Here is a 14474-nt window from a genome sequence, read left to right as displayed (position 1 = left end):
ATTGCGAAGGGGAGGAAGGGAGATCTGGAGGTGAAAAAAGCTGGGATGGGCAACGCCCGGCCCCGATTGGCTGGTGCGGGCTCCGCTTCGAAAGCCAGAAAGTCCGTTCGCCTTCAGAAAAACACACCAGCTCTTCTCTTGCGTCGGCGACTACCCTCACGTTTCGTTCTTTTTGTCTGCTTCTTGGGCCCAGAAGTGGACGTTTTGCTTTGCAAGTGGCTCGGGCCCTGCTTCTGGACATGAATGGCTGGCCCGATGCCACAATGTCTGTCGTCTCATGTCTGATCCCAATAGGTCCTCCAGCTCGCCGAGCCTGCGAAATCTCCCCAAGCAGGCATGGGATGAGCTCGTCTTTTCCCGCACTCAGTCCATGTCTTCTTCGAACCCTTCTCCGTCTAATGCCTCAATCCGACGACTCTCCCGCCGGCCTCGACCCTCCGTCGCTTCAATAGCGGACGCCTTTGTCGGCTCGCTGGTTCTGGCAAGCTTCTGCCATGAACATTCGCCGCATGCTCGGGGGCTTTCTACAATTTCCTTGGGGGCGTCGGAGAATCGGTTGCGGAGGGTTCGGGACAAATCTGTGGCTGATCGCAGGGAGCTGCCACCGGGGAGACGTTTGGAGTACTTGGGCTCCATGGTGCATCTTTCACCGTCCCAGCGGTTGGTTGGGGAGGGATTTGCACGCCCTGAAAACACTTCTATGGACGAGAAAAATAATTTTTTTGGGTTCTGGGGCAACACTGCAGCTGGCACTGACGGCGACAGTACGTTCGATCCCACAGAAAATGCAAAGCACAGCTCAATACCTGGATCTCTCCATGCTATTGAGCTAGGGAAAAGGAAATTTACCGAGTTGAGCCGGAAAGGCAATTCGAGTTCTTCGAAATTACTGCGCTCTCCGTGGATTTCACCCGACGACGAAGCCTACATCTCCACGTCGAGGTTGTACCAGAGGACGTTAGGTGACAACTATGATTGGACAGAAGCAGTGAAGGCCGTGGTTCCGCACGAGAAGGTGGTCAAAGTACCAAGCACATCGCGAGATGCAGTTGAAAGTCCGTCCGTCGCCAAGCTTGTTGAAACGTTATGGGGGCCCTATGAACCATCCACCCAATACCTCTTTCGGCTCTACCGTGATATTTCCTCTCCAGGGGTCGCACAGCTTTCCAAACGCTCTCGCGGTGCTATGTTGCGCCGATTTGCAAACCCCCAAAATCGTCGGTGGGTCGACGCTCGTCGCTATCTAGCGTTGGTAGAAGATATGGTCACTGCTGGTCTCCCGATATCTCGTTCTCTTTGGGCGTCTGCAATTCATCTTTCGGGCCGGGCAAGTGGGCCCGTTTTAAAACGTGATTTGATTCGATCAATTGGTCTCTGGCAACAGATGGAACACGTTGCCAAAGTTCAAGCGGACGATGTCGTTTTCAACATCTTGTTCGACATCTCTATCAAAGCTGGCCAATTTACGGTTGCCGATCGTTTGCAAGAAGAGATGCGGAGACGTGGCATCAGTTTTTCGCGCTGCGGTAAAGTTTCAAAGATCTACTATCATGGGCTGCGGAAGGACGTGGAAGGAATCCGGGAAACATTCGATGATTTTGTGAGGTCAGGGGAGCTTGTTGACACGGTTGTTTTGAATTGCTTGAATGCCGCATTTCTTCGGGCCGGTGACGCCCAAACCGCAGAGCAGCTATATGCACGCATGCTCGAGGCGCAAGCCAATGCGCCACACCCATCGAGCAATGACCCTGATTCACCCATCCGCCCAAACCTGACGTCTGAATTCACGGCCTACCGCACCAGGACCAGAGAGCTGGGCCGGTTGCTAAAGAAATCTGCGGCGCTCAAGGAACGGCTGCCGGAATATCACCGCGCTCTTCAAGATTCCCTCCCCATGGCTCCCGACACAAGAACCTTTCACGTTTTTCTTCGACATTATGCATACCAAAGTGGCCAGCTCGATAGTTTCATGGCCGTGCTGCGTGACATGGAACGGACCTTCTCTGTGCCACCTCGTGGTATCATCTATCTCTTCCTGTTTGAGGGATTCGCTCTTCATGGCCGAAGGAAGAAGTCCTGGTCCGCGGAAAGACTCCGACTGACATGGCATGCGTACCTTCGGGCATTGCACGACTCACGGGCCAGACTTGACGGCCTCTACCTTCACGCCCCAGAGATGGTTTGGGAAAACCCACTCGCTGCCAGCGTCGCCACCGATGCCGATACAGAGCTCCCGGTGACTGATGCACCTGATGGGCTGTACATGCCTTTGCCATCTGCAGACACTAAAACAAATCCCGACTTTGAGGGTAATTCGGGAAATTCCCCGCGAACTGCAATGGATAGCACGACCACTCACGGCTTTCACCACGAGCAAAACCATGATATCGAAGAAAACGAATACGACCAACGCGAGGAAGGGGAGGAGCTAGACCTCGACGAGATCTTCAACCCCGAATCGACCCCCGCGCACCAAGCTGAACCGGAACTCGATCACCTCGAGCGTCGGGTCGAGAACGGCGTTTTCATCGGTCGTCGAATGATTGTGGTCATCTTGCGCGCGTTTGGCGCCTGCTGCGGTCCCAAAGAAGTTCTGGAAGTGTGGCTGCAGCTGGAACGGCTTTGGCATCCTCACCGACGCAAGGCTGTGGATGTTCTCGCTGTCAAGGAGGAGCTTGATAACCAGATGTCGAGGAATCCCCCTCGGATGTAAGATGAGATTGGAGGGAGCTCGGCGATGAAGATAGCTTCGATGCTTGTACATTATTTCATAGATTTCCCATATACCGAACAATACTTAGCGAGATCATTTGACGTTATTAATGTGGTCTAGCTCTTCCCTGTGATCAATATCAACAGCTGTGGAGACAACTGACAGTGATGTGGATTGGAATATTTGTATTTTGTAAAAAGAAACAAAGAAACAAAAAGGGGAGGGCCCTAGAGGCTCAGCGCCTCTAGGCCCCTCACCCCCTCTTGGGTTCGAACCAGGGACCCTCGGCCTGCGTGAGCTTGGTGTACCGGTTACCCCTTTGGGGAATGGTGGTGCACCATTTCCGCTAGGCTACTAGTCCCTGGTTCGTAACTGGAGGAAGATTATCGAGAGTATAAGGGAGCAGAAGCAAATAATTGCCTAATTAGGAAGGAGGCCTCATGAGACAGGCCACCAATAGTCAGCCTGGATTCCAAGGTTCTTTTGGACTTTTGCCTAACTATTACCTCTTTCATAGCCCTTGAAATACGATATTTACTTAGTTTTGTCTCTGGCGTGGGCAGGGCGAGCATATATGAATGATATCAAAGCCGCAATGACCGGCCACCGATATGCTCTCATTATATCACAAATAGATAATATTCCCAATATCTTTACTTATATTTTACGTATACAGTGTTCTTGGGTTTGAAGGCATCAACACTGCCAGAAACTTTGAAAAAGGGCAGTAAATCCCCTGCCGCAGTAGCTTGATGTTGGCGCTGTGACTCAGTGGAGCACGGCGCTTCGGCACAGCAAGGTCGAAACCAGCAGCTGAAAATTGGCTTAAGCCACTAATTCTCTTAATTACTCAATTAGGATTCTTTCTCTCTCTTGAATCTGGCCTGTTTTTCTGTATCCTATCCCTCCTGTCTCCCCCACACCGATATGCCGAACACGCCCTATCCTACCCCATTGACCATCCCACCGCTGGGAACCGAGCATACACATACCATGATTTTTCTCCATGGCCGAGGAAGCAACGACGAGCGTTTTGGCCACGAACTTCTCAGCTCCACAAAGCTACAGTCTTGACTTCCGACCACGAAATTCGTGTTTCCCACCACGTGCAAGCGCCGCTCAACGGTACGCAAAACGATGCCCATCAAGGAGTGGTTCGACAACTACTCGCTCGAAGATCCGGGACAGCAGACGGATTTGCAAGCGGAGGGTCTCAGCGAGACAGCAAAGTTTCTTCGAGTCCTGGTCGAGCAAGAAGCCCGGATATTGGGCGACGATGGCCATCGCAGGGTTGTCATCGGTGGGCTCAGCCAAGGCTGCGCTGCAGCTATCTTCGCGCTGCTGGGTGGCGATATAGATGGAAACGAGGGCAATGCGCCAGGAGCATTTGTTGGGATGAGTGGTTGGCTGCCCTCTGAGCAGCGGCTCCGCGCGATTCTCTAATGTGATCTCAAGTCCCAGGGCCCAGTCAAGTCAGAAACCAGCAATAATGACACCGAGAATGAGAATGACTCCCGCAATGAGATAAAAAACCACAGTGACAGCGAAGAAGACATTAATGACGAGGATTCAGAGACCGCTTTCTCAGACGACAATGATTCATTTGCCAGAACCAGTCCAGAGCAGGATGGTTTCAATCCATTCGAAGAGAGCGAGAATGCCCTCCTGGCTATCCAAGCTCTGAATCATGTTCAAGATATGCTTGACCTTGCACCCATGTCTTCCGACCGGTCTCTGGATGACGTATGCCGAACTCGTGTCTTTCTTGGTCATGGCTCAGCTGATCCGAAAGTATCAGTTGAGCTTGGGAAGAAAATGGTGCAGATGCTGTCAGAAAATTTTAATATGAATGTGACATGAATGAATTACGATGGTTTTGGACATTGGTACAAGGTCCCTGACGAGATTGACGACATATTGTGGTTTCTCAAGGCAAAAGTCAACCTGCCGGTGAGAGAAGCTTCCGATAATCTATAGGTTAGAGCATACAAGGCGACAGTCTTCTAAGCTATTATCTGACATGGAAAGGAAATTATATAGCCCCGTCTTTGACTCTTACGATGATCTGCCTCCATTCCATGCAGCAGTAGTCCTATGTCACCCAAATAGGAAGTAAGTAGATACTCACGTGACACCGCGTCGCCCCGCAAAGACGCGTTCGAACTGACAACTTCAACTTGAAATTCACCTCTCTGTGTTCAGCCTCGTTCTCGATTGGCATGTTTCCCCATGGCCAGCAGAGGAGGAATTCTACGGCGCAGGGTAGACCTGGAATTCTACCTTCACCGCGTCTTCCGGAAAACGTCTTTTCGGTCAGTCGGCGGACGAGAAGCTTTCGAGACCGAGGCGATGCGCTGACTTGATATCGACCAGTCCGCTGCAACGAGAGGTGATCAGCGCAGTTGTTGAGGGGCACGATGTATTTTTACAAGCGTCGACTTCGTTTGGAAAGAGCTTGTGTTTTCAACTGCCCGCGGTCATCAGCAACGGGCGTGAGTGACCCTATGAATGGTTACACTTCCTGATACACCCATCACAAGTCGGGTTACTGATTTTCGTTCCTTCTGGATAAACAGTGACTATTGTCATATGTCCTCTGCTTGCATTGATGGTAAGTGGGCTAGTCATGATCTGGTGTTTACCAGTCAATACCAAAACTGACATCGATAGATGGACCAAGTCAATGCTCTTCAAGCCATCGGTGTAGCAGTGTCCACCATCAACTCCAATACGCCAATAGCGGAGAGGCGTCTCATTATGGAAGACATGCTTTCCGGGCATCCGCGCACACGTCTCCTCTACGTGACCCCTGAGCTGTGCCAAACAGACAGCTTTCGACGCAATCTCCAGATCGTCCATCGGCAGGGCCAACTCACCCGTGTGGCGATTGATGAGGCCCATTGTATTAGTGAATGGGGTCATGATTTTCGTCCAGCCTATCAAGAACTCGGTTGGTTTAAGAAAAACCTTGCGGATCCCGCTGTGCCTATCACCGCCCTCACGGCCACCGCCACGCCTCGAGTTCGCTCAGATATCATTAATATGCTGGGACTGGACCCCTCCCAGCTGAGACTCTTCAACACGCCCTCTGCCAGGCCAAATATCCACTACGAGGTGCGCTACCTCGAGGATTCTGCAAGTGACGCAACTTGCTGTGAAGATTTTCAAGTGCGAAACCTCCTGCGCTGGCTCAAGTCAATCCGAACTCGACGAGAAGCTCGCATCGGCGCAGAAGCAGCAGCGCGCCTTCCACCAATGTCGGGTATCATTTACGTTGGGCTGCGCGCAATCTCCGAACACCTCGCAAGCCAGCTTTCAGCAGACGAAAGTATCTCAGCAGTAGCCTACCATGCCGGGCTGGCCCCACAAGAACGCACTAGCATCCAAGCCAAATGGACATCCTCGCAACCAACCCAACAACCAACTGACGGCAAACTCCCACTAGCATTCTCAATCATCGTCGCCACCAACGCATTCGGAATGGGTATCGATAACCCGCACGTCCGCTTCGTTGTTCACTGGACGCCACCCCGCTCCTTCGAGGGTTTCGTCCAAGAATCAGGCCGAGCAGGCCGTGACGGCCGCGCTGCCGCGTCCCTTGTTTACTACAATACCCAAGAGCGTGACCGCATCTCCGAGCGGATCAGTCGCGATGCAGAAAACGTCCGCCACCGCGGTGGACCGAAGCACTACATTAATGGCCTTATCCAAAACCAGCAGGCTCGGCTGGAGAGTTTTAACAAAGTCATACGATACTGCGAGTCTATTACCCGGTGCCGACACGAGCTGATCAAGGATCTCTTTGGTGACTTTGAGCTCGAGGAAATGGGTTCCCAGATGCCGCCTTCCTCGCAGGCACCGGCGCATGCAGAGATCTCTGGCTCCTTGACCGCGTCTCCGTGTGACTTTGCTTGTGATTTCTGCAAAGAAGGCCGCGCGAGCCTCGCCAAGCGCAAGGCGAAAATGGTCTCGGAAGTGCCACTGGAGTATATGGCGGACTCTATGGTGCCGATCATCGTACATGACATGATTAGGCGTACGGTTCCCTGATCAAAACGTGTGCTCTTTACTCCCACTATTATTGAATGTATTAAGTGGGGAGGGATTCTGTTCTGGCATGTTCGGACTGCATTTTCTGTTTTTCAGTGGTTCTTACTCGGGTGTTTGGATTCTGGCGTATAGAGCAGGGCATTCGATGAAGGCGTCATAGAAGAGGTTTCATGCGAACTCTATGTTGGGGTGGGCATGAAAATTGAATCAACGAGTGATGAATTTATGCTTGATTTAAGGTCCCCGGATGATACAAAGGACAGTATATGTATTCCCAGCATCAATTAGCTCAACAACTTTAATCTCTGTATGGTGGTCCCTCCCCGTTCTCAAAAGCAAGACAATCAAGAAGAGTCCCAAGAATAACCGCATCCTGGATAAGGTTGATGTGTTCCATCAAGTTTTTGCGAGTCTCCTCTGGCATCCCATCAAACAGCCCATTCTAAAATGCGCGTTCTGCATCCTAGAACTCATCGGGAACCCAGAACTCGCCGCCTATGTATTCACCGGCGTAGGTGTGAATACGGCCGAAGTTCACACCAAATGGAAGTGGAGTGGAAAATTACCAGTCGATCAAGCCGGTGACATTGCAGTCGTCGTCGATGAGGACGTTGACTTGGTTCAGGTCATAGTGGGCAACCCATAACGGCAGCCTTTTCAGCTCGTCCTGCTTACCCAGGAAGCCCTGGAGCTGATTCCTATAGGGATTGATTTCCTCTAGCGGTGACGCTAAGAGGGCTTCGAGATGGGCTCGCACTCGGCCATCTACGGCGTCCTAGCTGGTGTCTGCGAGACAGCCCTTGGATAGAACGCGGCCGAGGGATATACTGATGGTGATGTGACCCTCGGCGCCTTTGCCTGCAATCCTGTGCACCCACATATTGCCTTGCAAACGATTGAAAGAGTAGGCCCAGACGCCTGCGTTGAGAAGCTCGTCGTCTTCTAGTGCTGTGGCTTCGAGCATAATAGGGCCCAGCACTTTGCCTACGAGCTTGAATGTGTTTAGGTCGAGTCGTTCGGTGTGAAACTGTTACACTATCTCACGGCCATCTACCAGAGTCAAGAATAGGGTCCGGCTGAACATTCCCTGCATAGGAGGCCGGTTGACTAGCTTCACGGCGCTGCCCAGATGCTTGAGGACTAGCTTCTTTAGCCATCTGACTTGCTTGGTTGGTATGTCGAGCAACTTGAGGTCTTTATCAAAGGTGATCTCTGGCATTCGAGGATGAAATTGAAATCGGTGTTGAGTCTGTGAGTTTTGGATGGGATGTGGGAAATCGGTTCGGTTGTGGGCGACAGGGGGTTTTATAGCTGCGGTGAATGCGGCTCTTGCTGGTCTCCTCACCTTACTTCTTCCCTTTAAAGCCTTCTTATAATTCTTGGGAAACACTTCGGAGGCATCAGAGAAACTCAGGTTAGTTGAGATGAAAATAAAAATGATCATGATCATGATCATAATCATAATAAAATCAAAAAAGACAAACAAGTTCGCCAGAGGCTATGAAATAGTCCTTTACCAGTAGACCCCCAATGGGTAGGACGAGTTTCGAACCCCCTGAGCAAGGTCTATTTCGGTCAACCCAGGTCTCCTATTCAGGGTAGGAGGCCCAGGCACGACTTGCCAGCTCGAATATACACCCGGAGTTGATGATGGGGACGCCTTTTGTCCCTCATCTACTCACTTTTGCTTAGAATGGCATATGGGTTCGATTCGTTCACATGGCATCTTACTTGCGCAGGCCTCTCTAGGGCTACACCGATACCAAGCAATCTAGGGAACTGCTCTCCACTCACCCCATAGACAAAAGAGCATTTTACCACAGTCCCAGCATAGGCAGGAGTAATCGAAGAAGTAGATGAGTGGAATAAATTCAGACTTGAAATGAACGCTCAAGATCATATACCAAACCCTTTTGTACGGGCAACCCGACCTACCATGACAAGCTTCAATTCGAGCCGAGTTCGCTGAGGACTTGAGCAACATGATCTGCGACGTTATACTCATTCACCCTTCGGATTTGATCCGTCATTAGACTAGGGAACCATCCTATTACTATGATCAGTATGTTTGATACTATCCCATGATCTTGTCGGACAACACTCACCTATGATTTTCATAACAGCGTACATCGAGTACTCCTGGAGCAAGCCCATATCGCGCTTTGTGCTTTGCATTTTTTGTGCATTTTCCAATATCTCGGTGACGCGTGGCTGGCGCAAATTTATGTATTGTTTCGCTGCCGTCATGATAGCGCGCTTTTGAGCTTTTGCCACACAATCTTCATTTTCTTCGTCATCTTTTCGTTGGTGCTCTTTGTCCTGGCATTCTGCACGAAGATAGTGGGCCAAAAACAGTGCCAACGCCTCCACATCCTCCAAAGCCTGCGACGAACCCTGTCCCGAACTCGAAGGTAATGCATGGGCCGCATCCCCGACAAGAACAACACCATCGCGCTCCCACGTCCGGAGCGGCGGCGACGTCCATGTGGGATACATGTTCTGCACACGGATGGACTGAATAACCTTCTGCACAACGGGATCCTTCCAGTAAGCATGGCGCTCGCGCAGCTGGCGTGTCACATCTGCCATGTCGAGGGTTTTGCCGTTAGGGCATTCTTCAATCGCGTAGGTCGACCACCATGCGAGTAATTCTCCGGGCTCGGAGATGTGGTATGGTGAGTCGCGGTTTGCTGCTGCCACTGCGCTGTCGGCGAAAAAGTACCCGAAGAACCCGTTGCCTCCGAAGATGAAGTTCATCGACCCTTTTTCTACGAGATCGCGCACTTCGGTCGTGGGGATGAAGCCTCCGACGCCGACGAGGCCCCTGTTGAGGCGATTAGAATGGGGTGTCCTGAAGAATAAGAAGATACGAATCTTCTGGTGTCGGTTTGAACTCACTCATAATGAGGCAGATATGAATCTTCTTCGGCGTCTGCGAAAATCGCCCGTTTGGTAGTACTGCGCACTCCATCTGCGCCAATCACCAAGTCTGCCTCGACGGGGGCACTGTCGTCGACAAAATGAACGATATTCCTTTTTTCTGCGTCAGGGACGACCTCCCGCACCCGCTTGTTGATGATCTGGGCATCCGGGATTCGAGCACGCAGAGCCTTCCAGAACGCGTGGCGGCTGCTCGCCACCATATGCATCTTTTGGGTGTCAATATTCTCTTCAGATGCACTCGAGACATGGGATTTCAGAGACATAAGCAGCGAGCCATGCTTGTTCTTGAGGTTGGAGGTGGACACGACGTATCCGCCGCGCACGACACTCTTCAGTAGATCTGGATCCAGGCGCCGTAGAACATTCAGTCCGTTGGGTGCGATGCCGAGGCCGCCACCTACTAAGAGTGTTGAGGGATCAGAGTGCTCTTCCTCATCTCCATCGCGCTGTTCCGAGCTTGGGTCTATATCCTTGTAGGCTTCGTAGATGATGATCTCATGGTCCCCGGTGGCTTCCGGGAGGTGTTTCTGCAGCTCCAGGTATGCGGTGCATCCCGCGATACCAGCGCCGATAATTGCAATCTTCATTGCGACTAATGAGATAGGCCCTGCAGAAATCACGGAAGAAAGGAGAGATGAAGAGGCGAAAGTGTCTACTCAGCCAAGGCCGAGTATATACGATGGTGGGTCTCCGGTGCATGACTAACCCGATGCTGCCACCCACTCGCAATGCGTGAAAATATTCACGCCCCGATATACAAAGATGGGCGAAACAATTATTGAAAATGACCCCAAAAACTCAACCTAGTAGATCCAAGGGTTTTGACTACACGGTGAAGATGCTGACTCTGCAGGTTTTTATACAAGGCAGAAGCGAGCGCGGTTCATTCAATCAAGAATACAACTTAACGTGTCCAGGGACTCGGCATAGAAATACATACGGACATAAATGGCCAAGTCAGGCCATGGAATCTACACAGAATCAGCGGACAAACTCCCATTCAGCAAAGACCAATCCCATAAAACAAGATGGCCCAGAAAGGCCCTCAGTCAGTGTATCTCCCAAAGTTTCCTCCTTTTTTGAACTTGCTATTACCCTTTCCTACTTTTAGGGTTCCTTTTCGATTAGAATCACAGCATAGATTACCATTTCTTGGCTGTATTTGCACTACAGACCGGGCGGGGGAGGAACCTAGAAGAGAAAAAAGCTGTTAGTGATGAGACCCAATTTTATCAGATAAGCTATTGATCATACCGCGCTGTAGCCGCCTCCACCAGGCGGCGGTGGTGGAGGAGACCCAGATCCCGAAGGCGGAGGAGCCTCGCTGGGAGGGGGCGGGGGAGCAGGGCTTTGAGGCTGTTGTTGTTGCTGCTGCTGGGCGGCGGCAACTTGCTGGTAATACTGGTAGTAGGCGACGTAGTTCTGGTATCCACCGTAGGCGGCGTACGGGTCAGACCCATAGTACTGGGCATACTGTGCGCTGTAGTCAGCCTGGCTGCCTGCTCCAGCAGAGGCAGGGGCAGGGCTGGCGGAGGTCCCGGGCGATTGCTGGTGGCGACTATAGCCACCGCCGTAGCTGCCGCCCCCGTGGTAGCGATCGCCACGTTGACCGTAGCCGCCATAATTTTGCTGCGGCGGATTCTCCTTGAAGCGCTGGTGCTGTTGCCGCACATTGGCTAAAAGATCTTCGCAGAGTTCCTTGGCCGCTTTGACGTCGTTGGGGTCCGGACCACTGCATCAAACGGTTAGTTGGAAGAAAGAATGGAAGTAATGAAGGCGACTCACGCGACGTGCAAGAACATCGGATCATCGCTTTCTCGTCCCGTGCTGGTTTCGATAAAGCCGGAGCCGCGACCTTTGATCTGAACACGACAGCGGGTCTGCTGTTGAATGTGCTTCACGTAAGCTCCACCCTGTCCGACAACCTGCGCGCGAAGATTAAACCCGGGGAGGGATTCAAGATCAATTGGGATGCGTTCCTCAGGCCATTTACGCTACATGAAATTAGCGGGGGAGCTCCTTGTGTCAAAGTTCAAGGTGCGGACTCATACACGACCATATTCATCCCGTTCCACGGGCTCAGGCTCCCGGCGACGGAATCGACGCTCGTCGACTAGATTTGGGAGTTCTTTCTGCATCAAGTCGTCGATCAACTCCACAGCTTTCTCGAGCCCTTCCTTGTTGGTGCTCGTCACATGAAGATAAAGAGGGGGGTTCTAAATCGAGTGGATCAGTATCTAGGAACCAGAACCGAAAGAGACATCACTCACAGCAGCAGTCGCCATGTTCTTGTCCGGGTAATAATTTCCTCGGGTGGTGACATCTTAAAAAGAGTAAGTCATGAGCTTCTTCGTCAATAGCAGAGGACACGAAAAGAAGGCGTACCAGCGCCAGTTTCATCTTTGATCTAGAAGTCACGCAGCCGAGGTCAGCAGATGCAACAGAGGGGAAGGCTATGGATTTAGTTTCGCTTTGGGTAAGCTTCGTCCAGTCACACAAAAGGAAATGTCAAAAAAGAAGAAGGATGTAACAAGGGTGATTCCAAGCAAGATGGACCTTGTCTGATCCTTCTGGAGTATCAGCAAATGACAGGAGTAATTACCATCTTTTGAGTTGACCCCTTGGTCAAGGTATAGCGGTTGCGCAAGTCATTGATCTCGATATCGCGAATGTAATCACCATCATCGACATAAATCTCGGGGTTCAGCTTGCCTGACGCATCTGCGTTCGACGGCGACTCGGTGTTCATGGCAGGGCTCGCGGCCTATTCAGAGCACGTTAGCCGAATTGGACAAAACCAGGGGGCCAATGTGTATTTACCGAGCGAATTGGAGGGACGTCGACATGCTGAATGCCTTTCTTTGCTTGCAACTGAGCATTGATCTTGGCCGCAGCGGCAGCTGTTCCTCGATGGTTAGGTTGACCACTTGTTCCTCGACACAAAAAAGCCACAAAAGTGACACATACCCGCAGCGGCAGCAGGGTCAGACGCGATTGGTTTTCCTCCAGAATCAGCGCCAGGGCTGCGCGGCTCGCGACTGAGTGGGCTGCGTGTCCGAGTTGACTCCGACTGTTTGGCCGATGGAGACCGAGACCGGCGGTCAAATCGAGAGCGACGGGGTTCGGGTTCTGTTTGGTCAAAGCGCGAGCGCTTGGGTCGGCGATCGTCGTCCGCCATGGTGAAGGGCACAGGAAGAGGAGGTGGTGTAGAGCAACAAGAAGGCACCTTGGGGAAGGGCGAGGTCAATTGCGGGAAGGAGATTTAGTCGATCACAAGCGGAGACTTTTTTTTAGCGGAGCACAGGAAGGGGCCAAACGGGCTTTGCGATCCTGAATGGCACAACAAGGCATAAAATGAGAGCAGAACCCTTGTGTCTAATCCCAATGCAGTGAAGTGAATGTAAAACAAAACTGCGAGTTAAATCTCCTTCTCTCAAGTCGCGCAGCCCATTTTCAAGTCGCATTGGCGGTCACGTGGTTGTTGAGGTGCCAGCCTGCATTGGGTTTAGTCTGTTCTGAGTCAGCACTCGCCGAGGTCGGAAAGATAAAAAGAGAAAGTTGGAGCCCCAGTGATTCATCGCATTCCCACCTTCCTCATGGCTTTCCGGCGACCATTGACGCTGGCTGCCTCGTCAGCGTCGCTGCTGTCTACAGCGGCTGCTCGGTCGCGGGCCGTTACTTCGATGCCTCGATTCAGCACCCGTTCATCGTCCAGTTCGACTTCCGCTCTGGCTTACAAGGCATTGCACCGCCGCTCTCCGCTGCCACTGCCTGTCTCGGACGCCTCTCCACAATGGGACGCCCCGACGGCTGTCTCGTCGATTCTGTATGAGACACCGGTGCCCCCGAGCAACCCACCGAAGCGGCACGTCCTGAACTGCCTGGTCCAGAACGAGCCCGGTGTGCTGTCACGGGTCTCTGGAATTCTGGCTGCCCGTGGCTTCAACATTGACAGTCTGGTGGTGTGCAACACCGAGGTGGAGGACCTCTCGCGCATGACCATTGTGCTGCAGGGTCAGGACGGTGTCGTTGAGCAGGCTCGCCGCCAGCTGGACGACCTCGTCCCCGTCTGGGCTGTGCTGGACTACACCGACTCGGCTCTGGTGCAGCGGGAGCTCCTCCTGGCCAAGGTCTCTATCCTCGGCCCGGAGTTCTTCGAGGAGCTGCTCCAGCACCACCGCGAGATCATCACCCCGGCCGAAGCTCTCGGCCAAAAGAACAAGGCTTCTGAGGCCCATGCTGCCCAGCACAAGACTGAATATCACCCCCGTCACCTGCCCCAGAGCCAGGCTCTGCGCCACAAGCACGAGCACTTGGATGCGATCACCCGTCTTGCCCACCAGTTCGGCGGCAAGGTTCTGGATATCAGCACCAACAACTGCATTGTGGAGGTGTAAGTTTTTGATTTATCAACCAAAACTGAGGGTTCCTACTAACGTCTCCTTAAAGCTCCGCCAAACCCTCCCGTATCGACTCCTTCCTGAAGCTGATCAGTCCCTTCGGTATCCTCGAGTCCACCCGGACCGGCTTGATGGCTCTGCCCCGTTCTCCTCTGTCCGAGCCCAGCGAGGAGATAGAGAAGGACGCCGCCGACGTTGTCGACGCCAGTACTCTGCCCCCTGGCTAAACTCTACTAGGGAAGCCTAATCCAAAAATCGTACACACCCAATACGAGTAAATTGGTTTATTTGTTTCAGTTTTCAGTTTTCAGTTTTCAGTTTTTTTTTTCTTCTAAATTCCTCCGGAGTTGAATTTAACGAGTGTTTTC

General features: G+C 52.2%; 6 protein-coding genes across 6 annotated transcripts; 3 read left to right on the top strand and 3 right to left on the bottom strand.

Annotated features, from left to right (window-relative positions):
- Positions 1-277: 277 nt before the first annotated feature.
- On the top strand, positions 278-2713 carry NUU61_002795 (pentatricopeptide repeat protein; the record flags this gene model as incomplete). The annotated part of the gene is made up of 1 exon (XM_056653377.1): positions 278-2713. The coding sequence occupies one exon, from the start codon at positions 278-280 to the stop codon at positions 2711-2713; it is 2436 nt and encodes an 811-aa protein (XP_056514444.1).
- A 1137-nt stretch (positions 2714-3850) lies between these two features.
- NUU61_002794 (putative RecQ family helicase RecQ) lies at positions 3851-6763 on the top strand (the record flags this gene model as incomplete). The annotated part of the gene is made up of 7 exons (XM_056653376.1): positions 3851-4115; positions 4182-4456; positions 4607-4663; positions 4916-5025; positions 5087-5205; positions 5290-5324; positions 5384-6763. The coding sequence occupies 7 exons, from the start codon at positions 3851-3853 to the stop codon at positions 6761-6763; spliced, it is 2241 nt and encodes a 746-aa protein (XP_056514443.1).
- Positions 6764-7325: 562 nt separating this feature from the next.
- Positions 7326-7727, bottom strand: NUU61_002793 (uncharacterized protein; the record flags this gene model as incomplete). Its single annotated transcript, XM_056653375.1, has 2 exons — positions 7326-7454; positions 7575-7727. 2 exons carry the CDS (start codon positions 7725-7727, stop codon positions 7326-7328), a joined length of 282 nt encoding a protein of 93 aa, XP_056514442.1.
- A 982-nt stretch (positions 7728-8709) lies between these two features.
- Positions 8710-10293, bottom strand: NUU61_002792 (FAD-dependent oxidoreductase; the record flags this gene model as incomplete). The annotated part of the gene is made up of 3 exons (XM_056653374.1): positions 8710-8810; positions 8869-9587; positions 9662-10293. The coding sequence occupies 3 exons, from the start codon at positions 10291-10293 to the stop codon at positions 8710-8712; spliced, it is 1452 nt and encodes a 483-aa protein (XP_056514441.1).
- A 580-nt stretch (positions 10294-10873) lies between these two features.
- On the bottom strand, positions 10874-12884 carry NUU61_002791 (KH domain-containing protein; the record flags this gene model as incomplete). Its single annotated transcript, XM_056653373.1, has 9 exons — positions 10874-10897; positions 10961-11438; positions 11492-11700; positions 11758-11922; positions 11977-12029; positions 12092-12113; positions 12309-12470; positions 12527-12606; positions 12674-12884. 9 exons carry the CDS (start codon positions 12882-12884, stop codon positions 10874-10876), a joined length of 1404 nt encoding a protein of 467 aa, XP_056514440.1.
- A 418-nt stretch (positions 12885-13302) lies between these two features.
- On the top strand, positions 13303-14333 carry NUU61_002790 (acetolactate synthase regulatory subunit; the record flags this gene model as incomplete). The annotated part of the gene is made up of 2 exons (XM_056653372.1): positions 13303-14099; positions 14156-14333. 2 exons carry the CDS (start codon positions 13303-13305, stop codon positions 14331-14333), a joined length of 975 nt encoding a protein of 324 aa, XP_056514439.1.
- Between the last annotated feature and the right edge of the window lie 141 nt (positions 14334-14474).

The sequence above is a fragment of the Penicillium alfredii genome (genome assembly GCF_028826965.1).
Source record: "Penicillium alfredii strain IBT 34128 chromosome Unknown utg000004l_segment0_segment0, whole genome shotgun sequence".
NCBI classification, from domain to species: domain Eukaryota; kingdom Fungi; phylum Ascomycota; class Eurotiomycetes; order Eurotiales; family Aspergillaceae; genus Penicillium; species Penicillium alfredii.
Note: the sequence above shows the minus strand (reverse complement) of the source record. Positions and strands in the feature narration are given on the sequence as shown.